Below are 22,355 nucleotides of genomic sequence, written 5' to 3' on the forward strand. Positions count from 1 at the left end.
CCAACGGTCACAAATAGTAATTTGCTCAAATCTGTATCCTGTTCTCAATTTGATGATTTTTTTGTTCAATTCTCAATTTGATACCAATTTAGTGAAACCGTTGGAGTTTCAAAGAGTGCATTTTTCATTAAATTTCAAATTTGATGTCAGGTTTGGTGAACCGTTGGAAATGACCTAAAATAACTAAAAAAAATTGTAAGAAAAATTATAAAGTATCATCACCCCAGTGTAACATTATAAAATGGTTTGGCTGTTTTTGAAAAAAAAATTTCTTAATAATTTTTTAATTTTTTTAGTTAAAATATTATATGAAAAAAAAAATTAAAAAAATTAAGATACATTTTGAGTAGAGAAAAATAAACAGTCTTATTGTGAAAGAGGGCTACTCTTACAAACAAATTATACAACAAAAAAAAAAACTTTAAAAATGATCAATCGATTGAATTTTTTAAATTAGGAATAATATTAAAGTGACTTTTGTTTTATTTCTTTAATTTTTAGTTTTTGAGGGATGACAAAGAATGAACATTTTAAACGTTAAAAGAATTCTACTAAATGCAATTCATAACATTAGGAAGCCTTTAAGTGTATCAGAAGTATCTTGCATTAAAGAAAAATTGATTCTCAAAAAACAGTAAAATTCTAAAACATACCCAAAAAATTTATTTAGAATTCTAACCATAAAAAGTGAAAAAATAAAAATAAAATAAAAATTATATCCTAGGTCAACAGATGCTATAATAATAAACAGCTGGAATAATTTTCTGCCATAAAAAGGGGGGAAATGTAAGAAATATTACAATAAAAAATATTATAACTTAATTAAAAAAACAAACAAACAAATGGAAGAACAAATAAACTGCATACTTGACAATACAAGAGTACAAGAAAAAGCAGTGATAACAATGTCTCCGACCATTCAAAGATGTGAAAATTGTACTGCTACTGGGACTCCCTAGGAAGGCACAGGTCGCTCACGAAGCTACATGTACCAAAAAGATGAAGGAAACACAGAACACACTCCATGTCGAGAAACATGGACACTCTCTCAATACACTAATTGCAACTCTCTTTATGAATACTACATCCTAATAGCTTCAGCTTTCATTAGTTAATGTATATTAAACTAAATGAATAGACAAAATGCATCCAAAATAAGAGAACTACTTGAGAGCATGTGTTGAGGGTTTGTTATCAAACCTTCAAGAAAGTGGTTCCTCATATAGAAACAGGACAGCTTGACGGAGAGCTCTCTGTGGAAGCATTAACAGAAAACTCATGTTTTGCTGTATTGTGATGCAAAGATTGAGTCCAACTTCTGGTTGTCAAAACTTAAACTTGCCTGGCTGAATAAAATTTAACAGAGAACGCCTTCTTTCTTGGTTAGGTCTTCCATGTTTACATTCACCGCTAAGCCCAAGTTTAGTAGGGCACTAACCATGGCAGGAATATCATTTTGTAAAGCAGCAGCCAGTGCCTGGACAAGACAACAGAAAATAAGCGGTATTTGCATAAGTGACATTTCCTTTTAATAATAGTTGTAACAGAAGGAAGTTAGATTTGTGAATTATGTCCGAATCCGAAAAGTGTTTGCTCATATACTTGAGGCTAAACCTTGCAGACATCACCAAATTTCAAACAAATTAACTTGATGTATTTTAGCGACAAAGCCAATCTTAAATCTTGAAGCTACCCATAATCTCATTTTCAGCAGGAACTGCACGATAATATAAATCGGTACCTTCCTGTCTTCCTCTTTTTGACGCTTTATAACCTCCGAAGGCCACTCACTGACCAGCTTTTGAAGTTCAACCATGATACCAGGCTTCTTTGCATCAGATAGAGTCTGCATCACATATATTATAAGACACTCCACTCAACAGAGAACGTATAATGCCAGGGAAAATGGACAAATTTAAACTCTTCACCATTTTAATTTTTTCTTGGAAAATGCTTTACAAGCTTCTTATGCTCAGAAGTGGCATGCTAATGAAACTACAGTATTTCAAACAGGACCCACAAGAATAATATGATTGGTACAACTCAACTACCACATATGTAAGAAAGAAAAGTATGTAAAAAATTTTGGTTTGTATAGCATCACTCTTTTTCTTTTTCTTTTTTCAAATTCGGCAACTATGATCATATTATGCAAGGAAATGAACATCAAGGAACCTGTAGAAAGCACAACACTCGACCACTTAACAGTACCCTCATAGGATTCTCAAGCAAATGATTAGTCCCCTCCATTTGTCCAGCAATTTTACTTGAAACAGCCAGAAATGTCGTATAATAGGCTCAGCAAACTAAATAAAACTATCAGACATCTGACTACAACAATAGATGGCAGGCAATACAACAAATCAAAACTTTATGGTCATTTCCTATAACTTTGGCAGGAAATTCAGACATTATCGCTTGACCCCTTCTACAAGAAGACTCAGTTATTGCTCTCTTGTGAGATTTTCTAACTTGACACAAGGTAGAAGTAAATTTTCCAGATTAATTTCCATTTTAATTTAAAGAGGAGGTAAACTATTTGCTCACTTGCCTTTGTTGGTGTGAGAAAAAAGGAAAGAAAGCAAGTGTATTTGCTCCCACAGTTCCTCTCGTAATTTAGACCCCACACACAAGTACCTGATTGAGAACTTGAATGATTGCAGCAGCATTCTCGGGCTTATGTTCAAGTAGAAAACCCTGCAAAGACGATCAGAAGTAAATATTTAATAAAAGTAAAACCGAAATTCCCTCTCCGTGCCCATATATCATCACTTTCAAGTAAAATTTGTTTGCTGAAAATTGTTAAATTTGCCTCATGCTCCCTGCAGGTCATAAACATTTTATATTCATGCAGTACTAGCTAGCTGTCTAAACATCTCATTCATACAACTACTGTTGCACAACCACACAACACAAGTGCAAAAAGCCTTCAACCCCTTGTAGATACTAAAGAGGTTTATTTTATTTTAACCATCATTCCATCTTTTGTATTTACCAACGATACAGCATAAATATCATTTCCCTACCCCCATGCTTAATATATAACTACACTTAGTTGGTTTCTTGGGAGAAAGCTCAAAAGCAGAAAAGCGTCTAGCTTTGATAGAGAGTAATGATAAGATTAATAGTGCAGACTTCTTTATTTGAAAGATAAGCATTCCTCTGTCATAGTATTAGGATGTTAAACAGCCCTTTCTCTTGCACTTCAGGAGATCATAGCTTAAGGAGCCAAGGAACCAAGTCTACGCCAGCTATTTCAAATCAAAAGTTTCTCTCACAAATACATGAACATGTTAGATCAGATGAGTGAAAAACTTGAGATCCTAAATTTTTTTCTTTACATATCATACTAGTTCAAAATCAACTTCTGATTCCAAAACACAGCATGTAATATGAATGAATTGACACAAGATGGAAATGGAATACCTTGGCACATGAAAACCCACTCAAAAGAGTGTGCTGCTTTATAGATTCGGACCTCAACTTTTCAATTTTCCATAAAGAATCAACATCTCCTGCAAGAGAGAAAATTTAAAAGAATTATAGAACAATATGGCATTTCTTAAGCAAGAGAGTAAGCATCATTTTAAATGAAAGAAAGCGTAACATTCATGAAAACTCAATAAAATGTCTCTTTCCATCGCCACATCCATAATCAGCAGTTGGCAAATAAAAGACAAATGTACATCTCCTCCCACAAAATAATTCAAGAGAATGAGGAATTTGTAAAGACCTATTTTTGCAGCAAATTCCATCCATACATCAAAAGAAGTTTGCCGCAGTTTCGCTCCGGCCATGACAAACCTTTTTGCATACTTAGACAGCAATTCCCAATTATCTGTGTTGTAACAAATGCTGCGATAGTCAAATCCAAGTACAAAAAACATGTGTCAACATTGGAGTAATAAAATGAAATTTTGTATTAATAAAGAAAACCATAGACAATAAGTGATATCTTGATGCTTGTTGCTTCATAACTAAACATGCAGAGTTATCGAAAGAGATGCCACTAATCAGTTTCATTACAGGATCAGCAAAGGCAAAATTAACACTTATTAGGAAAACAATAAAGAAATTGGAAATTTAATGTAGTGATGCTACAATTTGAACCCAACTTCTTAATAGCAACACATGCATGTAGGTGAGCTTTTTACATTACACCATAGACATGTACATACTGAAATATACTTTTGAAAAATAAAAAAGTAACTATACGGCCTGCTCTCACAATAAAAAATTAGACAAAGATGAGTGACTTCTGTAACCATACCAATATCCGTTGATCAAATAAACCTCCAATAGAAATGATCAAGCAGCTTACTAGTTGAAAGATGGACAATAGCTTAAAACTTGACAAAAGATTGCAGAAGCCATATTTACAGTTTCCTTGGAAGCTCCAACCTCTAAGAGGCATAAATTCCTTCTTTTCTCCTTTTCTTTTCTTGAAAAAAAAATGTGCAACAATGACAGCTAACATGTGATCTAGTACCAAACATATGCACGCAAAAAACATGTGCTTGACATTGAGGAAGCACAAATTATGTCTAGTACAATGTGGAATATTCCCCTTGGCACCAAATGGAAACAATAGGTAAACACTAGCGATTCGAGCCATAAGAAGCTCAAGATAAAGAAAATATCAACAATCAGAAAAAATCTAAAATGGTTGAATACAAGGCAAACCCCCATTGAACTTCCATAATCAAGACTTCTCTTTAACAGAGCTCTAATTTGTGCTGGTTTGAGATTAGGATGTTTCTGGCCCATTTTATGTCACTTGTTTGTTTTAGAAATTAGGGGTACTTTAGCTGGTTTGCTGGACATGGGCCCATGTTATGTTACTTTTATGTTTTTCTTTTAATACAAAAAAAATCTTGTATTCCCCTGTTGTAATTACAGGAACAAAGCCCTACCATTCCATCACCTCCATACAAACCCTGAACAACCCACCTTTTTATCAACTTTTCACCCAAAATTAACTAAAATCGGCTCTGAATAGAACTCTGACCACTTTGTCCTATATCAACTAGCTGCTGGGTTCAAATGCTCCATGTTAAAACTTAATTTCAGATGAATAAATAGCAACTGAACTGACAAAAAAAAGGTGAGTATAGTCCGATGCATCAAAGATCATTAGACATGTTCATAGCACAATTAGATGATTCTAATTATTAAATAGCACAGCAAAGTACAACAAAATACACATTACAACTAATGTACCTAAAAACAATGTCAGCTGTACCAGGTTGCAATGGTAAATCATTCGTCTTCAGAAGTTTCATTATCTCTACCATGAGTTTAGCATCATTATGCTGCTTAGCATACAACTGCATTCACATAATACCCAATTATTCATTCATGCAACCATTAAGTATAGATGTCATAAAACTATGCACAAGACATAAATGTCATAAATACCAGTAAATGGTGGGCAGAACCAATACTAGGAGACAATCCGTACTCATTATGCTTCCACAGTGCCTTCTTACCTGTATATTCGTCAAATCACTATCATTTTCATCTAATCCAGAGCAAAAGATCAAAGAAACTCTTAATAATATACGGGTTAAGAATATCACAGACACCAAAACAGGAAGAGAGGCTACAAAGTACATGACACTTTGCATGTAAGTACTTGATTCTAAAAAGTTTTGAATGAACCATGAATTATTTTCTCTTTGATAAGTAAAAAGTAGAAACTTCACAAAGCAACCCGAAGCCGGCACAACACAACTACACTTGGAGTATACAACAGATATCTCCCAAAAGAAACTCTATAAGGCCTCTGTAGTGCACATAAAAAAATTCAGAAAGGGGGAGAAAAAAATAAATCAAAAGAATAGATCCTCCCTGAGGTCCACAAATTTTGAAGCTTTTAGTATATCCTTACCTGTATTGCATGTCGTAAAATGCAAAAGCCATAAAATTGAAACGGAAAACTCATATTATCACATTTATGTATGGACTACGGCTAGATATTATAAGGAATCATCAATCATCCGAATAAATGTTCAATATACCACTATTTTCTTGGCCAAAAGTTACATTACAGCATCAAGTTGTCATGCAAAGGCACTATCCCAATAACTTAGCTCGACTAATCAAGTTTCTGACTAAGTTGAGGTGTTTCAACATACCTTCAAACATTTAAGTACATATATAAATATGTATGAACTCAACAAATGAACAAAAATTAAGATCTTAAATGTATCACACTGCCATTCCCATTCCAAAAGAAGCAATATGCCAATTAAAGGTAAGAGATACAGCAAGATTTTTCATAGGATAAATGGACATTCCAAATGTTAATAGGTCAAAGAAAGAGGTATGATGGACAAATAGCAATCAATAGCCCCTACTCAAGTAGGTTGTAGAGCCAATCAACTAGTTGTCAAAATAGGAGTTTATGACACAAGCAACATGAAGCTCAAACATAAGTAACACGCTATAAAAACATACCAAAGTCAATAGCCCCTACTCGAGCACATGTCTTAGTAATTTCTCTGCAAAGATTGCAATTAAAATTTTCATGAATGCGAAGATTCGAAAGTCTCTGCAACCAAATAATTAGGCAACTTTTATTAGGCAATTTTCATCTCCAACAAGAATCAAACCATAAAGCTGTAGTTTATGAGTAACTCACGAAAACACGAAGGCGTTTCAAAATGTCAAATAGAAGCTTAATATCATCGTGGTTGGCACAATTTTCAATGAGTGACCACAACCAAGCATTTGGAGGCATGGACCTCTGCTCTGCTACAGACTTAAGCATTTTGTCATACAATTCCTTCACAGTCACTGCAGTCAAACAACACAAATGTCAATGTCCCTAAATAACCATCATAAATGAACTCTCAAACAAATCAAAAGATCCAAAACAAATGCAACAAGTACCTGTCGGAGAGCCTTTGACCGTACTTGCCTCGGTAGAGTACAATACCTTCGGCGCCATCATCTTCATCATTGAGCACAAGCGATTTTGCAATATGCACTGTGCATCATTCAATGCTGATGTCATGCAAGAGTCATGGCCAATCCCTGTGTATTTCCACATCTCCATGTTACTTAATCATTACTTAGCTGATCCTGATAGAACTAATTGACTTCATTAATCTATTTTTTTGCAAAACAACATTGAAACATAAAGACTATAACTTTTCTTGTTGTCTCCTTGAATTCTCTTTTGTTTGTGCTTTCCTACCATTTTCCGCATCTCCGTGTCACTAAATCAATGCAAAACAGATAAAAAAAACTTCACTTGGCTGAGCCTGATATACCTACCACCTCCCTTCGTTACGCTGAAGATTTTTAATTTTTCCATTCTTTGATATAATGTATACCAAAACAACATTGAAACATAAAGGCTGGAACTATTCTTTTGTCTTTCTCATTTAGTTGCACATTCCTAACATTTTCTCAGCAACCAAACGGTAGATTGAAGTGAGCCAATCTCACTCATTCATTTCTTCAAACATATCACAGGTACTGTCTGGTTGCTAAGAAACTGCAAGTTAAAACAGAAAGAAAACTTGACTTGGCTGGGCCTGATATACCTACCCCCTCCCTTCGTTAAGCTGAAGATTTTTAATTTTTCCATTCTTTGATATAATGTATACCAAAACAACATTGAAACATAAAGGCTGGAACTATTCTTTTGTCTTTCTTATTTAGTTGCACTTTCCTAACATTTTCTCAGCAACCAAACGGTAGATTGAAGTGAGCCAATCTCACTCATTCATTTCTTCAAACATATCACAGGTACTGTCTGGTTGCTAAGAAACTGCAAGTTAAAACAGAAAGAAAACTTGACTTGGCTGGGCCTGATATACCTACTAGCCTTCACAAGCTGAAATTTTTAATTTTTAATTTTTTCCATTTTTTCATGATGAGGATACTAAAACAACATTGAAATTCGCGTTTAGTGGTACTTTCCTAACATTTTCTCAGGAACCAAACGGTGAATTGAAGTGAGACAAATGGCGGCGATACCTGAGAACCAGAGAGTGGTGTGATTGCGGCATTGGAGAGAAGAGTGAGGGGCTTCGACGAGAGGCGATTGGAATCGGTGATCCGAGCAGAGAAGAATCGGCGGACGTCGCAGAAGTCTAGCGAGTCGGCGAGCTGTGGATGCAACTTGCATGATTAGTTGTTCCGATGACCACGAGAGAGAGAGAGAGAGAGAGAGAGAGAGAGAGATTTTGGTGAACTCGGCGAGTTGAGTTGGGAATGTGAAAGAACGATACGACGATGCTTTAGGTATAGAACGATCACGGGAAGAAGAATGAGAGAGGTGTATTTGGGTAGAGCGAAGGTCCAGGGATTGTTAGCTGCACCTGCGTTAACAATCAGGTTTAATTTTCATGATTTTCATAATATATATATCGTCGATTTTCAATATTTTATTAGAAAATTTACAACAAACAAAGTTTCAAAGTTTTGAATATAATAAAATAAAAGTTTGAGTTTTTTATTTTGTTAATTTAAATTGTATTTTGATTTGTTTTTAATGTACACTATTTGTCTCTTTTTATTAGATAAAATTAATAAAAAATAATATTTTAATCATTAAAATTAATAAAAAATTAATATTTTAGACATTTTGTGTACACTTACATAAAGTTTAATGCCAGTTTTACTTAATTAAAATAGACTAATAATTTAATTTGAACAAATCAAATATTATAATTTAAATTGAGAAAATAAAAAATTTAGAGTTTGTTTTGTTACAATAGTCAAATTCTATATAAAAAAAAAATAAATTATAGGTTGTGTTTGGTTATGTGTTCCAAACACATTTCCACCTACTCATTTGTGTGTGGTATTTATTTTGAACTTTCAAATTAAAATTCCATACTTACTTTCAAAAACTCCTTTCCATGTGGAACCATCTCAGCTTAATTTCAATTTGTAAATTGCTACAAATTTCAACAAGTGAAGATAAGGAACCATCTCAGCTTAACTTCAGCTTGTAAATTGCTACAAATTTCAACAAGTGAAGATAAGGAACCATCTCGGCTTAACTTCAACTTGTAAATTGTTACAAATTTCTACAAGTGAAGATAAGGAACCATCTCGGCTTAACTTCAACTTGTAAATTGCTATAAATTTCAACAAGTGTTTAAGCAATACTTTTCGGTTTAACCAACTTGTAAATTGCTACAAATTTTAACAAGTGGTAAACGCATTTTTCTTCTCTACACCCCCAGTGTGAACTTAAAATCCACTTGGGTTCTCAACATACATGTAGCTTTGACCTTGTCGCCGAGGTTGAATTCAAGCCGAGGTTGTCGGCCTTGGTTTCTCTATTGATCTTACTTGGCTCCAACCTGAGTTTGATTTTCAGCCTCGCATCGGCGAGCCGTTTCTCTTTTCTTGTTCCGACGCCTTTGTTCCCGGCATGTCTTCCTCGGCCCTAGTATACTTCTCAATTCTGGCCAACTTTAGTCTGATCTTGTGTGTTTCCTTTTTATTTGGGGATATATTTTCTGAGTACCAACACGTGGCAAGGTGACGCCGACGTGTCAGCCGAGATGCCACGTGTCCTGGTCGTGACACCGAGATGATTTCGGCAAGGCCGAGGTTATCTCCGAAGATATTGGAATCCGAGATAAGTGGATAAGGGACAAGAGTCCTAGAATGAAAAGGGAACTCAACCTGGATAAGGGACAAGAGTCCTAGAATAAGAGAAGACTTCAGTTTGAGTAAAGATAAGACTCTTAGAGAGTTTATCCTAATCCCACTAGGAGTCCCAGATTAGCAGTAATCCTAAGTCCATTAGGGCCAGGCTCCTTTTGGGACTAGGATTGTATTGGCTATAAAAGAGAGGCACCCCTATGGGTCTAAGGTATGCTTTTGATACTTAAGCTTGTGAGTTTAGTATTTGATTTATCTTTGAGAGATATACTGACTTGATCGTCGGAGTGCTCCCGGGTGGTCGAAACCACTGCGGGATTTTTATATTTCTATTGCAGGTCAGTCAGGTGCCATCTATTCTGCCAGTGCTCTCCAGCTGGTTACTAAGCGGGCAGTGTGGTCGAAAAATCACCTACACAATTTGGCGCCGTCTGTGGGAAAGAAAGAAGAATAGATGGCCAATGACGAACATAAGGATCAGATTAGAGACAACGCTCCTGCTGGGAGTCGGAGACCTATCGATCTCGACGTTGAAGGGGACAATAGCAACACAGAAACTCATGACCAGAGTCACGGAGTGAAAGAAGCCGGCCAGGAAGGTGACGCACCAAAGACAATAGATCGAAGCAACGAAGACGACCTCCAGGTATGGAAGGACAGATACCTGTGGAGGAACGAAGACCCTTCCAGAAGGGATGCAAAGACAGGGGGCATGAGCGCTCCCAAGGAGATAACATTCAAGTATAGAAGAACTCATCTTGAGTGAGCTGATCCCGGATTCCAGATCCTGGATCCCGGATCCGAGAAGATATGATCTCAGCCTAGACAAATAGGCCCGAGAAGACGAGAGCTTAACCTAAGTGAGCAGATCCCGAATTCCAGATCTCGGATCCTAGAAGACATGATCTCGGCCTAGATGAGTAGGTCCGAGAAGAGAAGAGCTCAACCTAAGTGAGCAAATCCAAGATTCCAGAAGATAAGATCTCGACACCTGAGTCCGAGAAGAGAAGAGCACAATGAGCAGATTTCAGATCCTAGAAGATAAAAAGGAAACACACAAGATCAAACTAAAGTTGGCCAGAATTGAGAAGTATACTAGGGCCGAGGAAGACATGTCGGGAACAAAGGCGTCGGAACAAGAAAAGAGAAACGGCTCGCCGATGCGAGGCCGAAAATCAAACTCAGGTTGGAGCCAAGTAAGATCAATAGAGAAACCAAGGCCGACAACCTCGGCTTGAATTCAACCTCGGCGACAAGGTCGAAGCTACATGTATGATGAGAACCCAAGTGGATTTTAAGTTCACACTGGAGGCCTAGAGAAGAAGAATGCGTTTACCACTTATTGAAATTTGTAGCAATTTACAAGTTGAAGTTAAGCCTAGATGGTTCCTTATCTTCACTTGTTAAAATTTGTAGCAATTTACAAGTTGAAGTTAAGCCGAGATGGTTCCTTATCTTCACTTGTTGAAATTTGTAGCAATTTACAAGTTGAAGTTAAGCTGAGATGGTTCCTTATCTTCACTTGTTGAAATTTGTAGCAATTTACAAGTTGAAATTAAGCTGAGATGGTTCCTTATCTTCACTTGTTGAAATTTGTAGCAATTTACAAGTTGAAATTAAGCTGAGATTACTGTTTCTCTTCACTTGTTTAAATTCGTAGCAATTTACGAGTTGAAGCAAAGCCGAGGTTATTGCTAAACACTTATAGCAATCTACAGGTTGGTTAAACCAAAGAAGATGCTTAACACTTGTTGAAATTTGTAGCAATTTACAAGATAACGTTAAGCCGACATATGATCATCTGTTGAAATTTGCAGCAATTTACAAGTTGAGGAAAGAGCTAAGTATATTTAAACACTTGTTGAAATTCGTAGCAATTTACAAATAGATTATTGTTTAACACTTGTTATGTTAATCCTTGTTGATCCCTGTTACAGTATATGTTAATCCTTGTTGAAATTTGTAGCAATTTACAAGTAGGCTAGACCGAGATCACTGTTTAAACACTTGTTGAAACTTGAGAAAAAGTTTGCAAAGTTAATATTGAGTAGTATATGTTTCACACTTGTTAAAATTTATGAAAAGTTTACAGGTCAGTATCTTGCCGAAGCAAAAGTTTTGTAGCTATTATACCCGAGGTATGTAACCCTGAGAAGATTGCACAAAGGAGGCAAAGTATGAAAGGCATGCAAAATATTCTAAGTATAGAATCATGCAAGAGCAGTTAGAAGAAGATCAAGACAGAATTCATGGTGATTGACACGCCCTCACCATACAATATCATCTTGGGAAGGCCATGGTTGCATACAATGGGGGCAGTTCCCTCAACGTTGCATCAACTACTGCGGTTCCCAACAGAACATAGGATTGAAGAAGTCAGGGGGGATCAATTGCAGGCGGAGAATTGCTCCATGGCAGCAATGAGATCCACCTGCAGCATTCGAGAACTAGAGAAGGCAGAGATTGAAAATGAGGACATAGAGGTACTAGATGATGTCGGCAAGGAGCCAGTCGAGAGGTGTGAAGAGGCACTGAAAATCCTCGTCCAGGAGGGGGATAAAGAACGCTTCTTTCTTCTCGGCTTAGGCTTAGCCGAAGAAGAAGAAAGGGAATTGGAAGCTTTTTTGAGAGAAACATTGAGGTATTTGCTTGGACACCTTATGAAATGCCTGGCATTGACCCTGAGGTCACGTGCCAGAAATTGAACGTCGACAGGTCGGCCAAACCTGTAATCCAATGAGCAAGAGGGCCAACGTTGATACATGTCGAAGCAGTAGAGGAAGAAGTAGACAGACTTTTGGAGCTCAGGGCCATCCGAGAAGTCAATTACCCGACATGGCTATCAAATACAGTGGAAGAAGAAATGATAATCAAGGAGCAAAGAATGTTAACATCGGCCAACAGCAGACATTTTTCAGAAGCAAAAAAGCATTAGCAGTCAGCTGGAAGAGCTTCTCTACCATTATCTCGGCAACAATTTTAAGAAGGGATGTGGTTCTAAGACTATACAGAAAACAGAAACGAAAGTAAGAATCTGGGAATACAACAAGAAAAACAAGAAAAGAAAAATCAGAGTCAAGAAGATGACAAAGTTGAAGAATAAAGCCAAGTGCACAGGCACTAAGCATTCAAACAATTCAAGACTTGAAGACAGATGAAAATAGAAGGTAACAGATGGCAAGTAAACAGATTCAAAAGAGTTATGAAAGATTGAGCTTAATAGTAAGTAAAGAGTTTATGAACCTACAAAGTGAAATGAACGCCGATATGAAAATCACCGGAGTTAAATAGATGACTGGAAATCGGGAACTCACCAGAGAGTGTGAGTGGAACAGTTGCAAAAGTTCTTGGAGTTTACGAATTAATGGAATCAGAACCTCGGCTAGGAGCTGCGATTTCAAGCAGCTTGGAAGGCATGAATCTTGATATTTGACAGAAGTGGACAGTAAAGTCCAGGGAACTTTGAGGTCGGCAAGTTTGATTTCGGACAGAGGGGCACAGATGAACGAACAGTATAGGTTCCATCACCTCAGAATGCCAAGGTAATAGAACCTAGGGGGCAGTTGTGGGGATATATTTTCTGAGTACCAACACGTGGCAAGGTGACGCCGACGTGTCAGCCGAGGTGCCACGTGTCCTGGTTGTGACGCCGAGATGATTTCGACAAGGCCGAGGTTATCTCCGAAGATATCGGAATCCGAGATAAGTGGATAAGGGACAAGAGTCCTAGAATGAAAAGGGAACTCAACTTGGATAAGGGACAAGAGTCCTAGAATAAGAGAAGACTTCAGTTTGGGTAAAGATAAGACTCTTAGAGAGTTTATCCTAATCCCACTGGGAGTCCCAGATTAGCAGTAATCCTAAGTCCATTAGGGTCAGGCTCCTTTTGGGACTAGGATTGTATTGGCTATGAAAGAGAGGCACCCACATGGGTCTAAGGTATGCTTTTAATACTCAAGTTTGTGAGTTTAGTACTTGATTTATCTTTGAAAGATATACTGACTTGATCATCGGAGTGCCTCCGGGTGGTCGAAACCACCGCGGGATTCTTATATTTCTATTGCAGGTCAGTCAGGTGCCATCTATTCTGACAGTGCTTTCCAGCTGGTTACTAAGCGGGTAGTGTGGTCGAAAAATCACCCACACATTTAATCATTAAAATTAATAAAAAATTAATATTTTAGACATTTTGTGTACACTTACATAAAGTTTAATGCCATTTTTGCTTAATTAAAATAGACTAATAATTTAATTGGAACAAATCAAATATTATAATTTAAATTGAGAAAACAAAAGATTTAGAGTTTGTTTTGTTACAATAGTCAAATTCTATATAAAAAAAAAAAATTATAGGTTGTGTTTGGTTATGTGTTCCAAACACATTTCCACCTACTCATTTGTGTGTGGTATCTATTTTGAACTTTCAAATTAAAATTCCATACTTACTTTCAAAAACTCCTTTCCAGGTGGAGAAATTTGGCTAACCCAAACGTTTGGCCGATTGACCGGAACAGTATTCGGGTTTTTTTTCTCTCTCTCTTGGGCACTTGTTATTTTTATATTGTAAATAAAAAATATTTTCGAATTTTTTATAATTTTTATGAGTTTTGAATAGATTTTGGCCTCGTTTGTTTGGAGAGTTAGAGGAGGGATTGGGATTGGTAGTGAGGTGTGATCCATTGATATTGTGTTTGCTTTGAGAAATGGAGAGGGGATTGATAGTGAGCTCCAGATTAGGATGGTCCTCCCCAAGGGGATTCAAATGGACTTCCAGAACTTGGTATTAGAAAAATAGTCCAGCGGACTAGAAATTTTTATTTATTTATTTATTAATTTATTTTTTACATGTTGGACATTTTTTTTAAAAATTAATGTTTAATTTTTTTATATTTTTGTTAAGTAAAAATCATTATTTTATTTGTTTTATTTTTTTCTAGAAATTTTTTATTTTATTTTTATTTTTTTAAAATTTTTTACATGTTGGACATTTTTTTTAAAACATTAATGTTTAATGTTTTTGTATTTTTTTTATTTGTTTTATTATTTATATACAAATCCCTACACTAACAACTATCATCAAAATAAATACAATTTTACTTAATTCCCTCACTATCAATCCTCTCATTAACAATCTCCCCATTATTAATCTCTTTACTATCAATCTCTTCCATTCTACCTCTGAAAACAAACGGAGTATTTAGGTTATGCGTTTGGTTATAAGTTATAAATTTTTGAATAAAATAAGTTTTCTAATTTCAAAAACTCAAAACTCCTTCCAAAACTTAATTCAAAACTCATAACTAAACAAATTTTTCACACTCAAATCATAATTCTAAAACTCACAAACTCAAAATACAACTCTATTCTCAAATCATATTTAGAAAACTCTACCATAATTTTTCCTATATTTTATTTCACTACATGCATTAGAAGAAATGTTGTGCAAACTCCCTAAAAATGCGTTTTCATAGTTTCTACAATTTCTCCGTGACATCAAATTCATATATTTTTCAATAAATTTCTAAATTAGTATTCCAATTGATTGCAGAAATTTTATAGTAAGTATGGGCAGCATAGGGGTGTTTTTTCTTCAAAACATAGATGCAAATTGCAATAGTGAAGACAAGCACTTGCAATCTATACATCTTGGGTTCCAACCATGGAAAAAGTTTATATGCAGGTAAAAGATAAAAGATTTCAGACCCTACCATGACACGAGTTTCAATCACGGAAACTGCCCATGTTTGGATAAGCACTTGTGACCTACACAGAGCACAAGACCCGGGCTTAAGATAAATTTCACCCTACCAGAGCAAAATATGGAGTGCGTGTTTCATAACCAGTGTTATGAAGATTGTCGACATTTATTGGAGTGAAATACACACTGGTTTAGAGAAATACACATTTATTGGAGTGCAATATCATATCATATTGCTTCACATTTTCATCAACAAACCACAATGCATCAATATTTTTATAACCACATAGTACAGACCATGACAAGAAGGATTAACAGAATAACAGAACCACTTCCTATAGTCGCGCACTTTCCTATTAGAGTCTACATTTAAGTGTACAGTAGTAACCCTCAGTCATTCCAATGGGTTTCAAGGAAGAATACGTGAGAAACTTTTGTGAAGGATGCAAACAAACAATACAGTTTCAATCATAATGCAATGGCTTTTAATCGTATAAAATGAAGGGGGGGGGGGGGGGGAGGTTTGAAGATGCAGCTAGAAATGCCCCCTCTTTCTCGCTCTGGCAATAGCTTTCATTGCACCTAGAAACACACCCTATTTCTTCCTCAGCCACTAGCAAAATGTTGCCTCAGAAGCATGAACCAATCATTGAGGAAGGACCGGAGGTGCAATTGTCCGTGTATTGCATGATTTGCAGTGGCTGCATTTCTGCCCAACTATGTGGAAGAAAACTTCGGTTGTGTCATTACAGTCATTACATAGAATCCAAACCTGCAAACCTTCTGTTTTTCAGATTCTTCAAGTAAAATGAATTTTAATGCAGCCAAGAGCCAACAAAGATGATTTCAGAAAATCAAAATGGAAGATGTTCTGATTGATCATAAACAAAATGACGGAACTCTAAATACAATTTTTTCTTATAATTCCTACTTCAGAAGGCATATTTAACATTGATTTCAGATTGTTCAAATTAAATGAATTTAATGTAGCCAAGAACCATTGAAGATGATTCGCAAAATTTAAATGGAAATGTTCTGATTGATCATAAACGAAACAAAACAACTAGGAAATATGTATAGGGAACTCTAAATCCAATGTTTTCCTATGATTTCTACTTCAGAAGGCATATTTGGGAACTGCAAACCTCTCCTCAAGTTGCACTGGCTTTTAATATATATATTAACAATTGGCAATAGTTTTTAACAGATATAACAAGATGAAATGGTAGTACCTTCTTATACCGAAAATCCTCGAGCATGACGGTTGCTTCAATCTGACAAAATAAGAAAACTTCTAAGTTGAGCATATCACAGTTGAAGCAATTCAAAGATGATAATAGTTATGACTTGGTACAATTAGCAATCGAACCTTTTGTACTAAATATAACCCATGCATCTTAGTATTTTTAGTACAAATAAACATATACAGCAAGTGTTGGTGCTAAAATATGAATTTTGTTACTACAGCTGTTCGAGAAGAAAAGGATACACCAAGAAAGATTACCAGAGACAAACTAAGCAGCAAGTACAATTTTTTGCCCCACATAGAAAAATAAGATCACTTGTGGAAAGCGATAATATGTGGAACACTACTTTTATATCAATAACTAGCTTGGCAGACAACATGGATCAATACAAGAAAAATGAGAGAGAGAGAGAGAGAGAGAGAGAGCTTTCTAATAAATCCAAATTGTAACTTTGCATGAAGTAGAAAGTAACAATACTTATCCATGACCTTTGTTATCACCCTTTAAGTTAGGTTGTATGAAGTGATCAGCTTTATAAGATAAAGTTCATTCTCTTAAAAATACACAAATTTTATTCACAAGTCAAGGCTACAACAGTATTGATCATTGAGCAATGAACATCTATCTATCCAATAAACGCACCTCCTCTTCTATAATCTTCCAACTTCTAAACTTGTCAATAACTGATTTGGAGCATATGGGACAGCAATATCTGAGTGACATAATCAAGGAAAGTTGGAAACCATAGAACAACTATTTTCACTAGTAAACAAACAAAGGGAAAACAAGGTGATTTCTGTGATATAAATGCTTACTTGTCATGCTTCATCATCTCAAGGTAACATTCACGGTGCATTGTGTGCCCACATTTCATAACAGTGGTGTCTTTCAGTGAGTCAAAGAGATACTGTTAAAAACAACTCCGCCAAGGTTAAAAACTTAAAAGCTTTTAAGAAATGATCTTAAGAACTAGCAAGTTAGAAAGCAAACCTCATAACATATAGGACAGTGGTGCTGCATGGAGTTTTCCACACATAAGTGATTATCAAGCAGACCCAATGCATAGCATGATCCTAATAGGAAAAAATATATTAGAGTTGGGGAAAAAATAAATAAATAAATAAATAAATAAAAAGGTTAAATGCGTCTCACACAATGGATTAAACTATAATTGATAAAAGAATGGTAAAATCAAGATGAAGAAGAGAGAATACTAAGATTGGTAAGATTACAGCAGTCCAAAACAAGACGTGGTTCAAAGAATTTAATAAGGACTCATTGTGGAAATTGACAAAACTAAAACAGCTGTAACCAAAGTTACCGAACTGATTGGTTAGTGAAGAAAGGAAATGTGAAGACTCCACTTAATATTGCTGCGTGGCCAGAGTGTTAAGCCACCCCAAATATTGGATAATCAAAGGGGTATTCATGGCAAGTTGTAGCCAAATACAAAGACTTCATAAACATACCAAGTCTACGACAACACACATCTCTTCACCATCAGCATTTTCCTGTTTTTTCTATGATTTACTAGAAGCATCAGCAACCCATTTACCATCAATTTAAATACTACAAAATATGGATGCATCTACAAAAATAGTCATATTTATTGATGCAGCATGACAAACTCTGAATTCAGTCTACACTTCCATCCCCGGTAGAATGGAAACTTGTGAACATGAAAAGATGTTCAAAACCAACAAATCTAATAGAGAAACCCAGTCACTAGATTTAAATAAGAAAAATTGCGGATTTTGTTACTTGAAATTTACGAAGAAATAGAAAAGAATGACCACTGTGCCATCTTTTTCCTTAATATTTGTTCAACTTTGGAAGAAGGAAAAAGAGTTTCTAGTTGCAGTGAATATAAAGACAGTACGGGATTGAGTGCATACCACACTTCTTGCAGTGAAAAAAATTCTCACGACCACCAACTCTGAAAATAATATAACGTAAATTAGATGAGAACAAATTCAAATATCACAGATTGATTTTGATTAATCAACAAAGAGAAAAACAAAAAAATAAAAATAACACAACTTTGCTCACTAACCTGCAGATCCCACAATCGTCACAATGAAACTGCCCTTTGTCAATCTACAATAAGCTTACGTAGCAATTAGCATTTAAAAAAGACAATATCAACAATGATATCATAGTCATAGTCAAATCACAAATTTATATATAATCCTTGCTCTTCTTGAGCTTGACAGTGTACTGACTAAAACGTCAGCAACACTCAACAATCACACATAAATAAATTATCAATTGCTCACTACCGACAGTGGATATAAGATGCAATAGTTAACATACATCATCATCGTAGAATTTGCACACTTCGCAGAAATATTCTCCCATATTGACTCCACAATTGGTACAGACACGTACCACCTGGTTACATGTGAGATAAATATCAATGAAACCAATTAGAATACTGATCAAAAACAAGATCAACAAAGCAAAAATCTAAAATCAAGAGACACCTACTGGCTGCTCTGTATCGCAAACTGAGCAAATAACCTGAAACATCAATACAAAATTCACACCCCTTTTATCATAATTCAATCACAATAAAACTTAAATAATTGAACAAATAGATCCATGATTAAACATACTTGCTTAACATCAGTCCGAACAAGTTCGTGCCGATCAAAGGGGCTGCTCAACGTGCTCTAATGAATCCAAAAAAAAAAAGAAGTAAAATAACAAAAACCCACATCAAAAACAGATCTATAGTTATATATTTTGCACTCAATCTAAAAAAAACAATGCAAATTGAGCTGGTGCCAATTTAAGGGATAGCTAAGCACGCTAAAATTGAGCAAACAAATACCCAGATCAAAAAAATGAGTAATTTGATCATAATACCGTGGATTCATTGTGACAATGACGACAATCGAAGACTTCGTTGCAGCAGGGAGCTCTAATCTTGCATCTTCTCCTATAATGCTTGCATCTGTAGAAAAATTAAATAAACCAGAGCATCAAAAATCAAAGTAATCATCAAATAGAGCTCAACCCACCAACCAAAAAGTAGAAGATAATACAAGAAATAAATAAATAAATACCCATAACCCATCTTCCCAAAATCAAGTCTTTCATTGGCAGAGCCTTCCATTGTTGAATTGGAGCAAATGGAAAGAGAGGTGAGAGGGATGGAAGGCACAGAATTGGATGATTTGGGAAGATGGGGATATGGTAAAGCATCAAAGCGAAAATGCCATCAAACTGGGACAGCGACCTTTGATTATATACACACCCATCACTTTGCTTGCCCTCTTGAATATAATAATATGCATATTATATACGAACGGCCAGTATCTAAGATTGTTTCATGACTTAACAGTCTGTTTGGATTGGTAGTTTTGGTGAGAAAAGTGAGAAAATATAATTTTTTTTTATTTGCTTTTTCTACTTTGATCTGAGATTTTTTTTTTAAAAAATGACAATCCAAATGGAGTGTTAAAAAATAAAAATTATATTGAAATTTGTGGGGATATATATTCTGAGCATCAACACGTGGCCGAGGTGACGCCGACATGTTGGCGGAGGTTCCACGTGTCCTAATCGCGATGCCGAGATCATCTCGGCATGGCCGAGGTTATCTTTGAAAATATCAGAATCCGAGACAAGCAGATACGGGACAAGAGTCCAAGAATGAAGAAAGACTTCAAGATGGATAAGGATAGTATTCTTAGGGGATCTATGATTATCTCTTGGGGAGTCCAAAGTAAGCACTGAATAGGAGTCTATAGAAGTCAGGCTTCTATTGGGACTAGGATTGAATTAACTATAAAAGAGAGGCACCCCCGTGGGTCTAAGGTACGCAATTTATAGTCTGAATAGTGAGTTTTGCACTATTGATTATCTTTGAGAGATATATTGACTTGATCGTCAGAGTGCCCCCGGGTGGACGAACCACCGCCGGAGACTTCTCTTTCTGTTGCAGGTTAGCTAAAAGCCATCTATTCTGCCGGTGCTTTCCAGCTGATTACTAAGCGGGCAGTGTGATCAAAAAATCACTCACACAATTTGGTGCCGTCTGTGGGAACGAAAGAAGAATAGATGGCCAGTAACGAACAGCAAGAAAACATTGGGGACGACACTCCTGCTGGGAGTGGGAGACCTATCGACCTCGATATCGAATGAGACAACCGCGACACAGAAACTCGTGACCAGAATCACGGAGCAAAAGACGTCGGCTAGGAGGGCGACACTTCAAAGAAAACAGACCAAAGCAGGTACTATAACGAAGAAAACCTCCAGGTATGGAGGGATAGATGCCTACGGAGGGACGAAGAGGTAAAAGAGATGGCAAACAAATTGGCGGACCTACAATCGGTCGTCAACTTTATGATGCAAAACAATGTCATGCAACCACCATTCCCGCTGTAGGACACGCCGATTCCAGCGGCTTATGCCCAGAGGAGAGGGCAGAAAACAATCCCTATAGCCCCTCAACACACCAGGAGTGAAAGACACTCTCACCGACTCTCAAGGGAGGTCGGGCGAGGAGAGTCAAGGAGGGAGGAATCACGGAGGACGCATCACACCAAGGAGGCCGACCCCAAAAAACATCGGCATGTTCAGGGGCAGGTACTATGCTTCAACACACCTAACGGAGAAGGGTCGAAAAGGGCTCGCAACGAAGATGAGGGCAGTGCTCCGAAGAGACTGAAGTCAGGAGACAGCCGAGCTCCTGGCCGGAAAAAAGAGGACTTGAGAGATTACCTTAAGAGAAGGCAAGATCATGCCGAAGTAACATCCACTGTAAAGCCGAGAACTCCATTCTCGGTAGAGTTAGACAAATCTGAGGCGCCGAAGAGATTCAGTATGTCGAGGTTCTAGATCTATGATGGTAAGTCAGACCCCAACTTCCACGTTGGATTATACTTAAACTCAATGGCATTGTATAGTGGGAACGAGCCGTTGCTCTGCAAAGTGTTCCCCTCATCCTTCGGGGAGATTGCATCAGATTGGTTCCACAAACTACCAAAGGGAAGTGTGAAGACTTGGGAAGGCCTGGCCGAGATGTTTGTGGCCAGGTTCGTGACAAACAAGCTGCAGCCATTAAGGGTGGACGCATTGATGGCTCTGAAGATCAGTAATGATGAAGGCCTTAGGGCCTATGCAAAAAGGTACTATGAGGCGTTCAAACGAATACCCGAATGCAACCAAGAGGTAGCGGTCGTGTCTTTCAAGAACGGCCTGAAAGACGACTATCCACTAAGGAAGTCCTTGGCAAAGACATTGCCAAAAAGTATAGAAGTGCTCATGGCCAGAATCAAGAAGTACGCCAGAGCCGAGGAAGATACGTCAGGGAACAAGGAGACGAAGCAAGAAAAGGGAAATGGCTCACCAAAGCGAGGCTGAGGTAACAATGGATCCAGCAAACAAGAAGCCGAACTGAGGGCTGCACAGATAGTGACAACTGTGTACCGAATTCCATTTCACAAAGTCCTGGATCAAATTCGGAACCAGCCCTATTTCAGAGCACCAGCAAGGGCACCAAGGGAATTCATGGGGAGGAATGTTGGCAGGCGTTGTGCCTACCACAATGAAGAGGGGCACATGACTCAGGGTTGTAGAGCCCTAAAAGCACACTTGGAAGACTTGGTAAGGCTAGGCTATCTGAGAGATCTGGTCGGCGAGGCCAGAACAAGAGAAGAACATGCAAGATTGCCTCAAGCACCAACAGCTCTGCCTCCCCCAGCACAGCAACCACAAGCAGGAGGACCTCGGGTGTTTAATGTAATTCACTTGAAGGTGAACGAAAA

General features: G+C 36.9%; 2 protein-coding genes across 2 annotated transcripts; both read right to left on the reverse strand.

The window, feature by feature from the left end:
• Positions 1 to 738: 738 nt before the first annotated feature.
• On the reverse strand, positions 739 to 8,349 carry LOC114306087 (adenylyl cyclase). Its single transcript, XM_028251256.2, has 12 exons — positions 7,990 to 8,349; positions 6,895 to 7,038; positions 6,644 to 6,798; positions 6,460 to 6,553; positions 5,419 to 5,489; positions 5,221 to 5,327; positions 3,734 to 3,855; positions 3,427 to 3,515; positions 2,638 to 2,697; positions 1,742 to 1,846; positions 1,343 to 1,477; positions 739 to 1,253 (listed from the first exon to the last, which is right to left on the reverse strand). The coding sequence occupies exons 1-11, from the start codon at positions 8,138 to 8,140 to the stop codon at positions 1,358 to 1,360; spliced, it is 1,218 nt and encodes a 405-aa protein (XP_028107057.2). The 5' UTR covers positions 8,141 to 8,349; the 3' UTR covers positions 739 to 1,253; positions 1,343 to 1,357.
• A 7,172-nt stretch (positions 8,350 to 15,521) lies between these two features.
• LOC114306088 (E3 ubiquitin-protein ligase MIEL1) lies at positions 15,522 to 19,914 on the reverse strand. Its single transcript, XM_028251257.2, has 12 exons — positions 19,647 to 19,914; positions 19,447 to 19,534; positions 19,194 to 19,250; positions 19,066 to 19,098; positions 18,892 to 18,969; positions 18,632 to 18,675; positions 18,474 to 18,514; positions 17,569 to 17,651; positions 17,394 to 17,485; positions 17,221 to 17,290; positions 16,564 to 16,605; positions 15,522 to 16,103 (listed from the first exon to the last, which is right to left on the reverse strand). Exons 1-12 carry the CDS (start codon positions 19,694 to 19,696, stop codon positions 15,978 to 15,980), a joined length of 804 nt encoding a protein of 267 aa, XP_028107058.2. The 5' UTR covers positions 19,697 to 19,914; the 3' UTR covers positions 15,522 to 15,977.
• Between the last annotated feature and the right edge of the window lie 2,441 nt (positions 19,915 to 22,355).

The sequence above is a fragment of the Camellia sinensis genome, chromosome 6 (genome assembly GCF_055761805.1).
Source record: "Camellia sinensis isolate YWXY chromosome 6, ASM5576180v1, whole genome shotgun sequence".
Classification (NCBI taxonomy): Eukaryota; Viridiplantae; Streptophyta; class Magnoliopsida; order Ericales; family Theaceae; genus Camellia; species Camellia sinensis.

Coding starts and splice junctions, on each gene's coding strand:
- LOC114306087 (XM_028251256.2), bottom strand. CDS start 8,140: ATGCAAGTTGCATCCACAGCTCGCCGACTCGCTAGACTTCTGCGACGT. Junction 7,039..7,989: donor CACCACTCTCTGGTTCTCAG/GTATCGCCGCCA, acceptor GGAAATACACAG/GGATTGGCCATGACTCTTGC. Junction 5,328..5,418: donor GTTCTGCCCACCATTTACTG/GTATTTATGACA, acceptor ATGTGAATGCAG/TTGTATGCTAAGCAGCATAA.
- LOC114306088 (XM_028251257.2), bottom strand. CDS start 19,696: ATGGAAGGCTCTGCCAATGAAAGACTTGATTTTGGGAAGATGGGTTAT. Junction 19,251..19,446: donor ATTGTCACAATGAATCCACG/GTATTATGATCA, acceptor TGGATTCATTAG/AGCACGTTGAGCAGCCCCTT. Junction 17,652..18,473: donor TTTTCACTGCAAGAAGTGTG/GTATGCACTCAA, acceptor TTTTCCTATTAG/GATCATGCTATGCATTGGGT.